The sequence below is a fragment of the Nelumbo lutea genome, chromosome 6, assembly GCF_056320005.1.
Source record: "Nelumbo lutea isolate HS-2025 chromosome 6, American lotus-T2T, whole genome shotgun sequence".
NCBI classification, from domain to species: domain Eukaryota; kingdom Viridiplantae; phylum Streptophyta; class Magnoliopsida; order Proteales; family Nelumbonaceae; genus Nelumbo; species Nelumbo lutea.
In genome coordinates this window covers 69,144,938-69,163,060 of record NC_142689.1, presented here as the reverse complement: position 1 = coordinate 69,163,060, position 18,123 = coordinate 69,144,938, and the positions used below count along the sequence as shown (strand labels likewise).

The 18,123-nt window shown below is 37.1% G+C and overlaps 1 protein-coding gene across 5 annotated transcripts; it reads right to left on the bottom strand.

The window, feature by feature from the left end:
- Nucleotides 1–1,217: 1,217 nt before the first annotated feature.
- On the bottom strand, nucleotides 1,218–14,901 carry LOC148849496 (uncharacterized). Of its 5 annotated transcripts, XM_088949300.1 has the most exons (10): nucleotides 14,612–14,901; nucleotides 14,434–14,492; nucleotides 14,196–14,236; nucleotides 12,288–12,319; nucleotides 9,687–9,715; nucleotides 3,886–3,922; nucleotides 3,114–3,170; nucleotides 2,537–2,613; nucleotides 1,631–1,704; nucleotides 1,218–1,536 (listed from the first exon to the last, which is right to left on the bottom strand). In XM_088949300.1, exons 1-10 carry the CDS (start codon nucleotides 14,693–14,695, stop codon nucleotides 1,517–1,519), a joined length of 510 nt encoding a protein of 169 aa, XP_088805426.1. In that variant the 5' UTR covers nucleotides 14,696–14,901; the 3' UTR covers nucleotides 1,218–1,516. The 5 variants fall into 5 exon arrangements, with proteins under 5 accessions (XP_088805426.1, XP_088805427.1, XP_088805428.1 ...); XM_088949301.1 differs by lacking the exon at nucleotides 9,687–9,715 and having other exon boundaries at nucleotides 12,288–12,339; nucleotides 14,612–14,845; XM_088949302.1 differs by lacking the exons at nucleotides 1,218–1,536; nucleotides 1,631–1,704; nucleotides 2,537–2,613; nucleotides 3,114–3,170; nucleotides 3,886–3,922 and adding an exon at nucleotides 8,832–9,179 and having other exon boundaries at nucleotides 14,612–14,845.
- Between the last annotated feature and the right edge of the window lie 3,222 nt (nucleotides 14,902–18,123).

Sequence of the window (18,123 nt, the reverse complement as noted above, 5' to 3'; positions counted from 1 at the left end):
TCATTTTTCATTTTCTATGTTTATTTATAACTTTCGTTGTATTTTCTGTAATACATACGTATATATATATATATATATATATATTTTTTTTTTTTTTTTTTTTCTAACTGGATCATTTAGGATTAGTGGGTCAGATGGGTTGGGTTGAAGAATAACCCAAACTGAACCCAACTTAACCCGCCTAATTGCCACCCCTACTTTTGATACGGATTGATTGGTTACAAGTTTTTAGTATCATGCTTTCCAGTATCATAATAGAACCTTTATTTTTATTGCTTGCATGAGTATTACACATAGCGGCAATAAGACAACCTCTCTCACAGGGATTTAAAATTAAACCTTTTTCTTTTCCTTGGCTATACAACCCTAGCAGCGGGATTTAATATGGGGTTTAAACTAATTGAGTATTCAATTAGTTTGTCACTTTGGCTTATCATTCCCAAGCCCAAATGAAAAAGAAGGGCTGTTTTAGATTGGCATTTTTACCAAACTTTTATGTTTATGAATCCTGAATAATAAAATAAGATTCATGTAATCAACCCCATATAGTTCGTCTCGATAAATATCTTAAAATTCCCATTACACCATTACAAGGTGTAGAAATATAAATTAATTCAACCCAATTTCAGAAATAGGTTAAATTTGGTAGTTAACTTCAGGAAAATAGTACCTGAATAATTGTTAAAGAGACCGGTGATGTCTCAATACCTATGGTATGGTTTTATCATTTTTTTTTTTGAAAATATGATATGGTTTTTATCGAAAGCAAAGAATGATCGACTTTAATGATACCAAGTTTAAACCTTATCTTGGTAGTAATTAAAATTCTCTTATAGGGAAGTGAACATGGATCTAAGCAACTGGTTCCCTTTCACCTTTAACATCGTCTTTGGCCAAAAACTGTTGACTTCGTCAGTGACCTGTTGACCCAGGTGATCGAACCATTGACCCACTTGGCCCAGATAACGGTTTTAGCTGTTTGAAACAGGCCATTCATTCGAATTTTGAACCGGACAGTCAAACCACTGACCAGAAACCGGTGGCCAAAGCGGTTCCGATTCCAGGTCAGGTTTTAAAACCTTGGTTGTAAATTTGTAATAACATTTGAAAGAGTCTCCATAATGGAGGCCATTCTTGGTGCTAAACTGCTAATGAGACCTCCATGGGTTCCAAGCTCCAAGGTCATTGATGACATGAAAACAAATGATTGCTCAAGATTTTGAGAGCTATCCCTTGTCCTTGGCTTGCGTTATATCAATGAAAATTGATTCAATCTTGACATGAATGGAAATCAAACAATAAATACACACATATAATACTTATACAGAGAAATATGGACAACAGATCTCAGATCTCGTGTTCACTTTCAACCCAGGCACTAGAATGGGTCATGAAGAAAGAACCTCACACGCATGCATACACAAAATGCATAGATCTGCCACAGATTTTCCTCAAACACCAAAAGAATTCTGAGGGTATCTTTAGACGAGGAAACACGGTGGAGTAGTTTGATTTCTCATATTCTACAGTTGGCAGCTGGAGATGGAATAATTGCAAATTTAAGTATCTTTCAAGGAAGATGAGGGGGCACTGTATCAAGCAAAAACAATTACACTGAAAAGAGACTCACCGCAGTAAACAAACTGGTTGAGATCCAGTGTCACTCGGCCTTGCTTAGCTGTATCAAATGAATTAAACAGATTCCTACAATGTGACAGAAAGAAGATAACCAGTCTATAAGACGCAATATTTAAAAAGTTAGCATATATTTCTCTCCATCAGCAAGTTTTACATGATCCAAGCAATCTATTGCATTAGCCCCAGTAATTGTAGGATAAACTGCACAAAGGGCTACAGAAAGCATAATGGTGAAAGTGTAAGGGAAGTTTTTCCTGCAATGCATCAAATACCTAGGATAGGTGCTTCTAGATATCAACCTGATCATGTAATTCCAATGCTCCAGATTAATTCAATTCCTTTTGGAAGGCCAAAGTGTGGTAAAGAGGGAAAAACAATTCAATCATCAGATCATAGTACCATGTATACATACCTGGTATATTGAATGCTTTAATTTCTATGAGCAAGCATTATTCAATAGTAAGAAATATGCACATGCTAACTTATTGAACTTTCTAAATTCCTACATTTCTAAAATGCTAAAATGCATGGAAGGGGGGTGTATTTATTTGACAAGTTGACTTGGACCCTGGACAGTAGGACCCTCTTCGATGCGGCTTTAATTGCTTGAATAAGAGCCCATTTGGGAGGGCTTCAGCCTTGATTGAGCTGTGTTGACTGAGCCATATTGAAGAAGCTACTGAAACTAGATTTACCAGAGAGTTGATTTAATAGCTCAGTTAAAGCATATTGTGGCTTTCCAGATTTTTCACCAAACATAACTTCTAGGCATTCTGTTTAGGTCCCGCCTTGCATAGCCAGAAGCCGCTGTGTGAAAGCCCTCCCAAATGGGCACTAAATCTAGAAAGAAAAAGGAAAACACATTTTCAGTTATATGGGTCATCTTAACAATACATACCGGGCAGACTGTAAGAATATACAAAGTGCTATAAAATCATCTAGCCGGAATCTTCCATTCTTCTTCTGATCGAAGCTCTGAAAATGACATGGAAAAATAGCATTTTAACTCAAGACCTTCCTGATCTGAATGTTGCAATTAAAGTTACTCCTGCACCCTTGGAGCAAGATGGATGAACCATGTTGACAACACAAGATCATAAACATGCCACACAAAACCCAAATGACCAAATATGGTAAATGAATTCATTTTTCCCCTTTCATTACCAAATACAAACATCAAAAACAATGTTTGATAAATATAAAGTTATCCACCAGTAAATGGTTTTTGACAATCCATGAAACATGTCTTCAATTTTTATTTTTTATCTTCCTATTAAATTAAGTTTTAAACATAGGATCCTTCCTGAGCAATTCAAAATGTGAAATACCTTGAGTTTTAGTTATGAGAATAACTTTGTCAAGTTAACAGTGAATGTAAAGAATGAACAACTTTATGCATATTGCTTCGTAAAAATAATTTCTACATTCAGTAGATAAAAAATACTAGTCTACCACTACCAAAAAAACTACTATACCTCACAGACTGTATGGAAAGCAGGAGAGTCAAGGGAAAACCCAACCTTCATCAAAGCCTGCAACAATGGTGAAACAGGTAAAAGAAGGCAAAATTATATATCTTCAAGTTATGGCATAATTTTCATTTTTATATTTATGTCCATGATAAAATGTCATTAATAATAAGAGAAAAGATCTGTAAAGAAATATTACAGTTTAACCTGGATTACTTTACAACATAATCCCTCTACGCACAATAGCACCCCAGCTAAAGACAGTGATCCTCTTATAAATACTAAATCCCAGCAAGAGCCCAATCAATAGAAATACTACTACCATTGCACAGTGCCTGTAAAACTCCTTTTCTTAACCTTCCCAGTATTGTTTAGGAAGCAAGGGACAAGAAGTAAGGAAGATATATTTTCATTTGTTCTCAGATTCCAAAAGTAAAGTGTTGAGATGGTATACCAGGCAAGCACCTAGGCACCTTGCTAAGCAGCCAGGTCCAAAGCGTACAATCATTTATTTCTTTCTACAAGAATATTTACTTCTAATTGACTAATGGAATCAAGAATTATTTGTGTGACCATAAAATCTACAAGAGTAACAGGATGTAAAAGCATTTTCCCAGGGAACAACAAGGAAGAAAGATTCAAAGTTGAGCAGGGATGCCTGGAACATGGAACACAATCTCGTTTGTTCATCCAAAAGAGTTTCTTACATGAGGCCAATTTATGTTTACAAGCCTTAAATATTTATTTAAACTACACAAGGTAGTTTATTAAATGATACCTCATAAACATCATCACGAACAAGAAATCCACGACCCCTGTAATAAAGAATAAAAATAACAAGGATGCAATTAGGCATAACTGTGTGAAAACCATGGAATTTCAGGCTTCCTAACTTTATAATTTACCAAAATCAGAGAATGGGCCAAAAATTAAGTAATTGATGTAACCTCAAGTCTACCTGACTACCTAAAGCAGAAACCAAACAGTCCAAAACTGTAAATTTTTTAGTGTTTTATGTATTTTTGCATTTTAGACCACAGGGGCATTTTGGTCATTTTACAAGTCTGGTGGGGATCTTAAAGTGGTTCAGAAGTTATTGGGCATTCTTATCATGGTATCAATTCTGTAATTTTTTTCTTAGTTCTAGTGGGATTGGGCACCTTTATAGTATTTGTGTGCATGTGCTTCAAGTTAAAAACATGGTGAACAATATATAAAAATCAAGTGATTTTTTCTGCATATAATGCTTATAATTGATCTAGGTACATTTTATTTGAATTTACATCAAATATCAACATTTTCCTATTATGGTAGTTTTTTTTCTGTGCCAAACCACCTCTGATGTCTCTCATATTTGTTTCCCCATAAGTTTTAATCACCTTTTATCCTGCCATTTTTTTCATTGATAACCTATAATTTTAATAATTGAAGAAAAAAATATAATTACAATGTGCCTTGCACCCCAAAACATCGTTTGATTACATCAGTAAAATGCAATGTAAAATGCTAGTTTTGGATCATTAGATTACATCAATCGGTCATCCAAAGAAGAAACATAGTATGTGTTTGGTTCCATGGGCGTTTATGGATAGGCCATTTATTTGTACTTTTTCACTTTAAACGTTTATTTATACCTTTTCACTTAAAACATTTTTTACTTTAAACATTTCCTTTTTTGTTGTTTGGTTGGGCTTCACTTTAAACGTTTTTTACTCTCCACCTTAGATTAATACCCATTAAAGTGTGCCACATCAGCATTTGGTTTCAAGAAACGCTGGGATGTTGGAGGAAACAAGAATTTGACGTTTCCCCAAATGCCCCATGCAAAAAAATCAAAGCGTTTCAGTTTTCTACCATTTATTTGGTAAACGGTGAAACCAAACAGTTGTTTCATTTTTCTTCATCTGCAATAAACACCAACACCTATGTGGCGCTGATGTGGTGGCGTTTTTTCAATAAATGCCCACGGAACCAAACACAGCCATAGTAACAAGTAGCATATGTTGTTGTGCATACATCCATGTTTTGCCTAATAAAAAAAAGTAATACATCTCAAGTATAAATAAATACAACAAGTACACAATTATTTATGCTATTATCAGATTTCTAATTTATTATTATTGTTAAGAATTTTTCTTTACATATTATTATTATTTTTAGTCATATTATTATCATTTCAAAAAACATTTTAAGGGTTACAACTTACATTAGTAATGTATTCTAACTTTCTAAGGGCACATGCTTATGTGAAATCAATACGATATACATGGTTTCATTTCAAGATACTTGATGTCAACGTATTGCTACATAAACCCTTCTTGACATCCAAAAGACTCAATCTGCATTGATTGCACCTAAATTGTGCCCTTAAGCCAAGCACTAATGCAACCATTCTTTTTATTCCTAAGAATGTTCATGCTTAAGAGATTATTGTTTTACCTTTTTAGTTCATTCAAGGAATACAAGTCAGAACCCGTGCAATGCACGGGCTTTATTTATAAGCACAATTGAAGATGGAGCTCCATGACATTTCCAAGTAAGTGGTGTTCATCTAAATTCAATTCAAGTATTACTTTTTGGGGTTATGTCTAGTTTATCCAATCACATTTTAAGTTGCGCTTTAGTGAGAGTGGCCAATTTCCTATTCTCTAGATAAATTTGTATTTTTTTTTGTATCTTAATGCTAATTTTTATTATTTTTTAAAAAGTTTTTTTATTAATTTTTATTAGTTTATTATTATTTTTTGTATTATTTATAGGTAAAATTATTAAAAAAATCCTCTTAAACTATGAACCACCTTTGTGTTTTTACCCCTAACCAAGTTCTCTCCAATAGTTTTGAGAAAAAAAAGTGCAAATACATCCTTTCCCTTGGCTTTTCGGTAATAAAGACATTGAAGTCTTACATCGTTAATGCATTATCAAACATAATTTAAAGTTTCAACCTTATCCTTCATTAATTTATTTTTCCAGATAACTCTCAAAGAATAATTCTCCTTACTCTTCTTGGACAAAATAAGGTAAAAAGGCTGAAGTGAAACATCCTCTTAAAACAGTTCTATGAACCACCTTTGTGTTTTTACCTCTAACCAAATTCTCTCCAATAGTTTTGAGAAAAAAAGTGCAAATACATCCTTTCCCTTGGCTTTTCGGTAACAAAGGCATTGAAGTCTTATCATTGTTAATGCATTATCAAACATAATTTAAAGTTTCAACCTTATCCTTCATTAATTTATTTTTCCAGATAACTTTCAAAGAATAATTCTCCTTACTCTTCTTGGACAAAATAAGGTAAAAAGGCTGAAGTGAAGTAAAATTAATGCATTACGCCAACATTTTTTATTTGGAATGCTGATGAAAGGAAGGTATTTGCAACTTTTTTTCAAAATAATAGGAGAGGTTTTGTTAAGGTCAAAACACTGGGGAGTTTCATAGGATTGTTAGAAAACCCAAGGAAGTTTTTATAATTTTCCTTATTTTTAAATGGAATTTAAATTGATTTTTAAATAATTAAAACTATATTTAAAATTAATATTTTTATTAATTTTTAAAATTAGTAAAAATTGAATTTATTTAAGTATATTAAGTTTTAATTAAATTTAAATTCCTTATGAAATTTATATAAATTTTTATTTTTCACTAGAACTTAAGTTGGTTTTAAATTAATAAAATTCAATTATAAAACTAATAATTGTTTGATAATTTTGCACTAGTTTTATATTAATTTTAAATTGATATTAGTTTTTGATTTATCTCATTCCTTTTATTAATTAAATTATTTTTATTATGTTAATAAAAATATTTTTATCAATAACAACAATTAATAAATATTTTTATTTTATTTAAGTAACTTACTAAATTATGTTTATTATGGTTGATTAATTTTTATTATTTTGAAATGGAATATAGATGGACTATAATTATGAATGGAAGTAGATTATTTAGCGTAATAATATATCATTGAATATCTCAATTTCAATATAATTAATCTTTACTAATAATTACAATTTAATGCAAGTATAACTAATATATATATAATTATAATGAAATTGAAATGAATATATATAAATAAATTTAATGTATTTTATTCAATTTAATGGAGTAATGGAGATGAAAGAGAATTAGTGGCACGAGTTATTGAAGGAGAGAGTTAACAGCATAATTAATGAGAGATTATTAAAAGAGTTAATGGAAAAGAGGAGAGAAAGAGGGAGGGAGGGGGAGAGAGAGAGAGAGAGAGAGAGAGAGAGAGAAGGGGGGGGGGGAGGGAGTTAATGGTGTATAAATGAGGAGTGTTAAAAGTCTTCAAGGTGATTGGTCACTTAAATTATTTTGTTCAATTTTAAAATTAGAAAATTCAAAAGAAAAAAGATATGCGCCTTTGAGAAGAAACCAGAAAAAAAGATAAATGACTTTGAGAATAAACCACAAAGCAGAAAAGTGCACCTTGGTACATTGCATTTTAATATATAGATATAGATATGTCTATAACTAGAAAAACTTTGAGCTAAACATCATAGAAGGATTTTTTTTGTTAAAAACATATTTATTTTCTTTTACACATCTTAAAAGAAATGCTGCATTGACACTTCTGGAATATATTTTGTAGAATTAACACTTTTAAATTATGTAAAGAAGATTTCCCAATGTTGACAGTTTTCTTTAATATGTAAAATAACATTTTAACAAGCCATCCGATAAAAAAACTGCATTTCTTAGAAGTACTAAAAATGACAATTTTTTTTATAAATGATAGAAATTTTATTAGAGCAGAAATAAATATCACATGATTACAGAGTACATCCAGCAGAGGCGCAAGATGCAGCCCCAGCCAGAAAGCAGATTACAACTGAGCCCAGAATAATTCAGACTTATGCACCCCCTGTTTTGCAAAAAACCCAGCCATCCCGTTAGCTGAACACCTTTCCCATTTAAATGAAATTGTCATATCTCTGACCAGCCACTTAAATCTTTTCATATATTCTTTGTATTTCAAATTACAGTTTCAGGTTCCTTCAACCACCCTATTACCAGTTTAGAGTCACCTTCAACTAACACTCTGTCATAATTTAATTCTCTAGCAATCTGTATTCCTTGTAAGACAGCTTGGAACTCCGCAAAAACTGAGTCCCCTACTCTAACTGGACCTGAAAAAAAAGCAACAACATGACCTTCAAAGTTTCTAAACCCCACCCTCCCCCCCCCCCTCCCCGCCGGGCCTGGATTCTCCCCCTACCGAGAAATGACAATTGTCTTCAAATATTTTCTCTTTCTTATTCTATAGATTTCATAGAAAACATAAAAACATATAAGGATTTTGATTGAAACCATGTAATTTTATATTTCTAGGCAGGTTTTATTTGGATTAGAACTCCACCACTGTTAGCTTGCTTAACACTGTTAATCCCAAGCAGCATAAAAACCTTTAGCCAATCCAATATGAATATAAATTCTTAACCATTTTCTTCAATGCTAGGTTATTCTCCAGGAACATGCTTCATTGGAACCAAGGTGTTGTGATAATGAGCAAGGGTTCATGGACTTATAATTTGATGGAGCACAATGGCGGGATGGGATTTGTGTAGCTGACTCCAAATGGTTGGGATTAAGGCTGAATTCAGTTGAGTTGAATAAGATTGAATTGAACTTTATTGTGGATTAAAGCCATGGCCACCATTACTCAAAACATAAGAGACTGGTTACCAAGGATGGTATGAAGTAAGATTTTTTTTTTTATCAGTAACAGTGAAATTTTATTAATGATAAAAACAAGATTACAACGGGATGGAGCTAAAAAGTCTTAACTCCAGTTACCCAAGAACTTTCTGATCTTGTAGTGATTACAAAACAGCCCAGAATAATGTGTCTCTATTTACCCCTTGCCTAGCTAGACCATCAGCCAATGCATTTGCACTTCTCTTAATCCAATTACATTGAATTTCCATGTCCCTGGTTAACCATTTATATTTCCTCTTTTCATTGCTGTATTTCCACATCATAGCACTGTCCTCTGTTAGCCATTTCACCATCATTGCAGAATCACCTTCTATAACCACCTTTTTGAGGTATGAACTATGAAGTAAGATCAATATCATGAGTAATAAAATGGACAAGTGTATTAGTATATAAATATAGTCCATAGGTGCACAAAATGATACCATCAAACATAACAATTTTGTGATAGGAAAAGGCTCAATTTTATTTATCAATCAAAATAAAGCTTCACTTGATGGATAATACATGTAGACAGCATGAAAAGACCAGCTCAACTTCGTAAAATATAAATTGAAACTGTGATATTCAACTTCCAAGGATTCAAAAGCTCTATTTGATGGATAACTGACTCCAGAGCAGCTAGAAAGGAAGCAGGTATTAAATATGCCACAGAAAAAAGAAGCAATTGCCAAAAGGAATGATTTTGATCCACATTCCCTAATTTTAATAAAAAATTTAGAAGTTCCCATAGCAGTAGTCGCCATATTTCCACATTTATCCTAAAGTCATGAAATTATCTCCAAAAACAAAAAAAAAAAAGTAACAAAATAGCACCAATTTTTGAAATAAAAGGTAGTTAATCACCTTTCTAGGTCTGAAAAAGCTTGCTGAACCTGCAAATATATTTAAAAACTGAACGGAAAGCAAGTCTAGAAAAAAGAAAGTGCATGAAATACAATACAACTATTGCCACCATTATGAGTACTAATGAAATAATAAGCAAAGGACTACTTAACTACATATATATCACCTAAGAATTAGAATGCTACATGATACCAAAAATAGAAGAGACCAACACCAAACTAGAAGGAATGGAAGAAGTGGAAGATGAGCCTCAGTAAAATAGAATGAAACAAAGAGCAAGATGGTTGAAAATAAATTCATCCCTGCAACTAGCCAGCATCTTCAACATCATAATTAATAACATTATTTCGTTTTTTATCACCATTAAAAACATTGTTTTGTTTCTGAAATCATTAGAGATTTCATGCAATCCAGTACGATTTATAGAAAGGATGCCAAAGTTTCATCTGAGATGGATAAAATTAGCCAAGAGCTTTTCATTCTTCACCATCAACTACACTGAGATCATCCTACAAAAATGCAAAGGTCGAAAAATGGAAATCTTCCACTTCAATGTTATCCCTCCTCCCCCCCCCCCCCAAGGAAAAATAAAAATGATGCTAACTGCATTAGAATTCTAGCTTTCTGAAAAGAACTTCAACCTTAGAGGTGATGCATCTAAGTATTTAGTCACCTGCCCTAAACTTTGACAAGGTTTATCTTGATGGATCTCAGATAAATACTTAATTCAAAAGTAGATTTCCATTTCCATCATAATTTTTTTCTTGGTCAATAATGAGGTTTCCATCATGAAATTGATAGTTAAAATATCAACTTTTAGTTTTTATTTATCAACTAGAGTGTTAGTTGTTGATCTAGGAATCCAATTAATTAAATTAAAGGTTTTATTAGTAAACTAAAGATCTACTCTCTCTAATCTAGTAGTATAGTCTCCAACAGCCATTGGACATCTGTGTCCATCAATCATCATTTATCCTCCAATCAGGATTCTCACTTAATCCAGAACCTCTGATAACCCATCAACGACAATAGTCTCAAACCCTAAACCAATGATAGAAGCTTTGCTCTCACAAAATCTTCAAATTCACTGGCCTTAAGTATGCAAATATTATTCAAACATAAAAGTCTAATACTTATTGTGTTTAGCGCAGTTTGGGTTTTCAAACACCTCTGGATATTCTATTCATTAAAAGGCTCATTTAGTAAGCACTAGAGGTTTTTTAGTCACCAGATACAATGTAGGCTTCTCCCATGCCTCTTTGTAACTACTTGTCCAGAAAAAAAAAAAAAAAACAGAGGGAGAGGGGACATAGTTGGTTCAAGGTACCCCAAAAGCAAAAGAACCAACTGAATGAGCAACAGCTAGAGGTATAACCAAATCAAGAACGCCAGGATCCCAAACCAACTTGTTTCTGGAAACCCCCTCTTAGCTAGCTCATCAGCACTGAAGTTTGCCAACCTAGGCACCCATGGGAACAGGATTTTCTTTTCTTTTTTTTGGAGAATTAACTTCCACATGTCTAGCAGGGTTCCATTCAACCAGCCAATAGGGGTGTCAATTGAACCGGATTTGGTCCAATTGGATCTGGTCCAATATGAGTCCATTACAGATGGACCAAGTCTAATCCAATCCGATGAATACTTTCAACCATTTTGGAATGGTCCAATTCAATGTCTGGACCATCCAATCTGTTCAAATTGGTCCTAATTTAGATTGGTTCCAACCCAAACCTGGTCCATTGACACCTGTCTTCTTATCTTCTATCAATGGACCAGATATTGGTTCTATCCAACCAATCCAATATAAATCCATTACGGATGAGTAGGTCCAATCCAATCTAATAACTACTATGGACCACTAAGTCTGGACTGGTCCAATTCAATATGTCTTATTTTTTCTTTTTTGGGAAAAATTTCAATATGTCTCATTGGTCCATCTAAATTGATTTTGATTAAAACCGGTCCATTGACACTCCTACCAGCTAATCGTGATCAAAGGTAATCTACACTAATCTTTCAAAATTACTTCAATCTTCCTCTGCTATAAATCAATGACCTAAATGTCATTGTTTTCCAATAAGTTGGCAAACAAAAAGGCAAAAATAAGGATTGTTTTTTCTATGTTAATTTTTTTCCCTTTTGGCATGTAATAGTTCAATTATTTAAACATTTTCCTCATATGAGTACAAAGTCGTTTCTTTGTTTCATGAAACTTCATATGTCATTTTTTCAATCCTGATATCATAAAACATAAGTTTAATACCTTGAGACTCACAACCCATGCATCAAGAGGGCACAATTTGCCTAATAAAGCACTGACTGATAAATAACAATGGAAGCATGATAAAATAAAATATAATCAAGGTCACCATCATAGCAAAACTTAAGCATTAAGTGAAATTGAAATAATTGAATGGATTAGCTTGCAATTCGTTACAGATAAATCAATTAGTTTTGATCACTTAAGTACTGGGGAAAATGATTCTAATACTGCTCAAATGAAAGGGAATTGATGCATAAGGAAAGCAATAAGAACATCTATTCCATACATACAGATGTGTGTGTGTGTGTGTGAGAGAGAGAGAGAGAGAGAGAGCTCACCTTAAGAAGAAACTTGTTAAGAGCAACAAATTCTGAATGGAAGAAAAATAAGCTACACGAAGTTAGAGTAACAATCTCAAACTGTTTTCAACGTAAATACTAAATACCAGAAATATACTATCTCATGCATGCTAGCTTTGCCCTCCTGCCCCCCAAACAAGAGTGTCAACTGTCAATGATAATAGCTAGCCACTTATGCAAGATGCACCCTATAATAACTAAAAATTGTTTTTGACAATTCCCTATTCAATGAATGAATGATTTTTAGTTCAGCTTGAATCCTACTAGACAGAAGACATACAAGCAAACGAACTTTCGAAATTGGAACTATGCAGTGTTTTCATTATTTTTCAATTGTCTTTAACCACTTTTCCCTTATGAATTAACAAGGACATATAATACTTCAGATTCATATCATTAAAAAAACTTAATGGACATTTTTTTACTTTTATTTTTTATCCTTAATGGATTATGCTTTTTGATGCTAGGCTAGTACTATGATGCTTCATATAGTTTGTGTTTATGTTGGTGCCTTGAATTCTAGTTGTGAATCCACTCCATGATCTGGCCCTACATAGTTGAGAAAAACCCTAAGGCAAAATTTCATAGTGGTCTGTGGTGGAAACAGAGGGCCTAGTCCACCACTGACCACCTTCGGGAGTGTAGAGGTGGAGCCCCCATGGTATGGATTTGCAGTGTTAAGGGAACCATAGTTGAGTCAATTGTACTTGGGGCTTGCAAGTATCTAGAATCACAGAACGGGTGGGAATTGCAAGTCATCCTGATTCAGGTGTTGTCCGTAGTCCAAACTCACAGCTCATCTAGATTTGTGAGACTCCGGACTCACAGTGGCCAATAGCCTAGAATCGTAGATTGGACTCACAGATCTCAAAATTGTAGGACTCTGGACTCGTAGTAGGGATTTCACGGGACTCATGAAACTTGTGACTTAGCAATTTTGTGGGGCGAACCCAGTTTAGGGGTTTCTCATATAAATAGCTTTGTACCTTGCACAGAAAGTTATATTGTATCCTGGGTGCCAACAAAAGAGAGTGCAAGAGTGTGTGAGGTACAGAGAGAGATTTGGGTGTATTGGAAGCTAGGGTTTGGTGAAAAGGTTGTGAACACTGGAACTGTAATCTCCATTGTCTGATAATGGATTTCTTCTCCTCTGATGCCCATGGACATAGGCTATAAGCCAAAGCACATAAATCTCTGTTTGTTCTCCTTTGTTGCTCTGTTTTACAATTTTTCCTTCCTGTTTCTCCTTTTGCCAATTGCACTGCAGTCTTAAAACTTAACTATTGTTTTTATTTTATTTTTTTATAGATTAAAACTTAACTATTGTTCTTTGAGGGTGGTTCTTTGAGGAGTCTTGGTATACTTTTCTTGTGTTTTAATGATATCAAAGTTCCCATCGTTTTTTGGTACTCTAGTATATATGTTTAAACAATGTGAAAAGATCAAAGTAATTAAAATTTCATGAATGAACTTTAACCTATTAAATATAATCCATTGATCTAATAATTCGATACCAGAGAGTACATGTAAAATCTGAGCCGAATGGATGAAACCATCTAAATATTACACTTAAAACTGGAAGAAATGACCAAGGAGAAAAAAAGGGCAAGTAATAAAAAAAAAAGAAAGAGGAAAGAAAAAAATAATAATAACGATGTTTTGATGGGAGTATTTTGTATCCTGCTGCTTCTCTGACAACCTTTCCGTTTTATGAACGAGGATGTCAGAGGGTGAAGATTATATTCTCACTTGCTAAGTTTCTTTTCCTATTTAACTTATTGGTTTCTCTTCATTCTCAAAAAGATTTTGTAATGTCAAATTGCACCGCCACACGAAAAGGGAATCAGAAAAATGGAAGACAACACCGCAGTAGCAAATTTATCACACCTTCAAAGCTCATTGCCCCATTTCGATCAAAATCATACATTCTGCAAAGACGCAAAACATCAAATTACAGCTCAGTTCTACCAAAATACAAATACAGCTCAGGATTTCAGTTCGCCTTGACAATTAAAAATAGATTCACTACATGGAACACCAATCTAAACTAACAAAATAAGAAGAAATCTGAATCAGTGAGCAAAATTAGAGAGAGAGAGAGAGAGGGGGGAGGAGGAGGAGGAACCTGATCATCTGCTCTACAACGGAGAGAGGGAATTCTAGGTTCCCAACTGCTAGAGCTCTCTGATCATCAAATTTCATCGAACAGCATTTCCAATCAGAAGATTATGCTAGGTTTAAACCAAGGGATGGAAATAATACTGATGATGGAACGAAGAAAGTAGGTTGAAAAGGAGAAAAACCTTGAGCTGAGGGGCAGTGATGCTCCCTATCTTGTCAGAGTCAACCAGTTCGAACCACTCCTTCAGAATCGCCGTGTTCTCCATTTCGCGCGGAAAGAGGAGTGCACCCTTCCCCGTTGGCTGTTTGACAGTTTTATACGTAATGACTTTTTTTTTTTTTTCGCTTCAGACGTAATAACAATTATAAAACCCCCACGTTAGAAGACTTAAAATGGGTAACACGTTCAGTCCAGCCCAATTTCCAAGCCAAATGTATTTGCTCGACTCCTCACATACGATAATAAAACCCCACATTTTGGGGCGGGTTTGCTTTTAAGTAAGGCTTGATGTAGGATGACCCAACCCAACCCATTGCTACATTGTCGTTGACAGCCCCTTACGAGTCCCATCTCAGTCATTCATCTCCACTTACGTCCAAGCAAGTTAAATAGGGGTGCCCCCTCCGGGTAGGAGAGAGGTTTTTTACAATTAGAATCATATAACTATTGACTTGATTGCTCTAGCTAGAGCTAGCCTCCAAGATTCTCTCTCTCTCTCTTACCTTGTACTAACTTGACCGTCGAAGACTCCGCCTCGGATTCTCACCCGGGGTCCTCTGACGAGCTCCTGTCTTCTAGTACTCAAAGACCACTCTAACTCAACTTACACACCTCTGCCTTTGCAGCATCCCCTTCGAACCTTCAAAGCCTTCGACCTACCTCCAGAGCTCAGGGACGAAATTGCCTTGTTGTCCTTGGCCATTCCGAGAAGCAACAATTGGCGCTTGATGGTACGCAATCCGGTCACTCCTAGCTGGCACTTGTGTGGCTCCTGAAAAGTACCTGAGATGGAGAAGATGAGGAATCCCTGGGGGCTTGCCTGGCGGGAACACTCCGATGCTTAAGTTAGAGTTTTGTGAAAGATGCAAAGAGATGAAGAAAGCTAAGAGTGCAGATAACGCAAGTATCAAAAAGTTACCTCTGTCCTTTGGGATTGGGCTACTTATAACAGAACTCTGTCGAATCAGGCCCACCTACCTCTGACAGGGTAGGTATAACCGCCACTGTTGTCTTGCCGCAACCATTACAGTCAGGGCTGAGGTGGCACGTGCAGGGCCATCCTTGTAGGGTACGTACCTGTCAGGTGGAAGACACCTTCTAAAGGTGGCAGGCACGACACTATCTGACGAGTGACGTGGTTGCATTCTCCAGGTTTGTCGGGTACGGTGGTCGGGCATGAGGCCTTCCCATGATGTGCCAAACTGCTCTTCTGTGAACTACCCTATACCGAGCTACCCTGCAAGTGGCAAGCTGCCTATGGCAAGCTACACCAAGTTGTTTGCCCCGAGGTGTCTCTACCTCGGGGGTATCTAAAGGCAGATCGTTGTGTTCCTGTTTGGGAGTGGCCTAAAATCCACTGGGAGGAGCTCGAGCATTAGGAAAGGTCAGGGGGCCCCGAGCTCAGAGGTAGCTTGGAGTGCCTCAGCCTTGGGAAGGAGGTGCAAGCTAGGTGGCTCTCGGCGAGTAGCCTAACCCGCCGAGTTGCCAGACTAAACTCGGTGAGCCCTTCCCACCTAGTTGCGGTTGCGCTTGCCATGCTGTCACGCTAAGTCATCGCTTGAGCAAGGTCATGCCCACGTGCACCCGTGCTATGAGATCGAGACAAATCACCCTCCATCAATTGCCCCCACTCCCTGTGCTGGCAGTGTTGACCCAGTGCGGGGAGTTCATGACGCGCCGGGTGGATTTGGCTTCGGTACTCATGCCACTTCGTCGTGCGCTTCGTCCAACTAGACTGGTCCAGTGCCCGGCTCGATCAAGAGAAACCTGGGTCACATTCGGTATACACGCGAACCTCACGCGATTTGGACTTCGTGGACGTAAAAAATGCGCTAAACTCATTTCGCCTCAGAGAGCCCGTAACCAGTTTCTTTGAGAGTCGTTGGATCATCTCGATCTTGACCGTTAACGCCCGAATGCAATGGCTATAAATAGTGGGGGACCCTTGGTCGTTTCTTCGCCACAAAGTCTTCAGCATCAGTGTTGAGCTCGCGTCTGAGGTTCCTAGTTCAGGTTTTCTAGCTCGGTTATTCCCTTAGTTCCGTTCACGTTTCCTACGGTGAGTCCCCGAGCTTCCTTTTCTTTTCTGAACATTCTTTCCTTTCCATGTTACCATGTCGTCTAGTGTAGATAGCCTTATCGATGAGCCTGAGGTGGGTACCTCAGCTCAGGATGGCTCTTCTGTCGCCTAGTCGTCCGAAGTACGGGTGGTTTCGGGTCATCTGGCATCCACCTCCCACCGAGGTCGGGTGCTAGATCAGTTCGGCCCTTCCACCATGACTCCGGAGAGACTCTAGGACCTCATTTAGAGGTTCCACCTTCCTGGGGAGTACTCTTACAATCTTCCTACCGACAGCTTTCCATGGGAGCATGGTCCCAATGAGATCGTGGTCTTCAGGGAGCAACTGGTCGCCGGACTCCGTCTTCCTCTTTACCCTCTGATTGTTGAGGTGTTGATACACTTTAACATTACCTTGGACCAGCTTCACCTGAATTCCATACGAAATGTGGTTGGGACCATTTCCCTCTGCTTCAACCGCTCCTTCCCCATTGACCTAGATATCCTCAGTACCATCTTGGCAATAAGAAGAGTGCTTCGGGTGCTTTCCCCGGGCACAGGTGGGCTTATTATCTGTCTCCCCACCCAGGTTTTAAATTAATGCATAAGCTCCCGAGTAAAGTCCCGACCAGGAAGCGGAACTACTTCGTAGTTCAAAGCAGCACGGGGTGGCCCTTCCCTATTGACTGGAGGGTGGCCATTCAAGACCCTGGTGTTATCCTCGATGGGAAGACTAAGAAGTCACTTCAGTTGTGGGCTCAACTCGGGTTGAATTACAAGGACTTCACAACCGAGGAGAAGCTCATCCAGGCCAACTTGAGCCCAGGTAGGTCTTGCCTTTACTTGGGCTTTTTTGCTCACATACTTACTTCAGGGTTACTAACATCGAGATTCGCTGCAGGTCCCATGGAGGTGGAAAAGATAGACGGTCAGAGGCTCTTCTGCCAGATGAAGAGAAAGAAGCACATAGCCAAGAAGGCGCGCGTCGAGTCCCCATAGGCCTCTGCCGAGGTTCAGCCTCCACAGGCCCCAGCTCTGGAGCCCGAGCTCCCCGACGCTCAACCTATCATCGACTTGGAGGGAGACATGGCACCTCATGGGCCCGAGATGGCGGTAGAGCCCACCATCGAGCCTATCGAGACTGTTGCCAGGGACACCACTAAAGCTGCCGCTGAGGCTCGCCCTGCAGAGGCTACAGCCGAGGCTTGTCCTGTGGGTGTCGCCGCTGAAGCTTCTGAGGAGTCCACCCATGCGGCAGAGATGTTAGTATCCAGCTCGGGGAGTCAGGAGGGTCAAAGCATTCTAAACCCCATTGCAGCCTTCAAAAGAGTAAGGAGGCTGCGTACCCAGAGGAGGTCGCAGAATGGGCCGATCTCACTCCTGGTCAACTTAGTGCCCGAGCTGCTTCTCATACC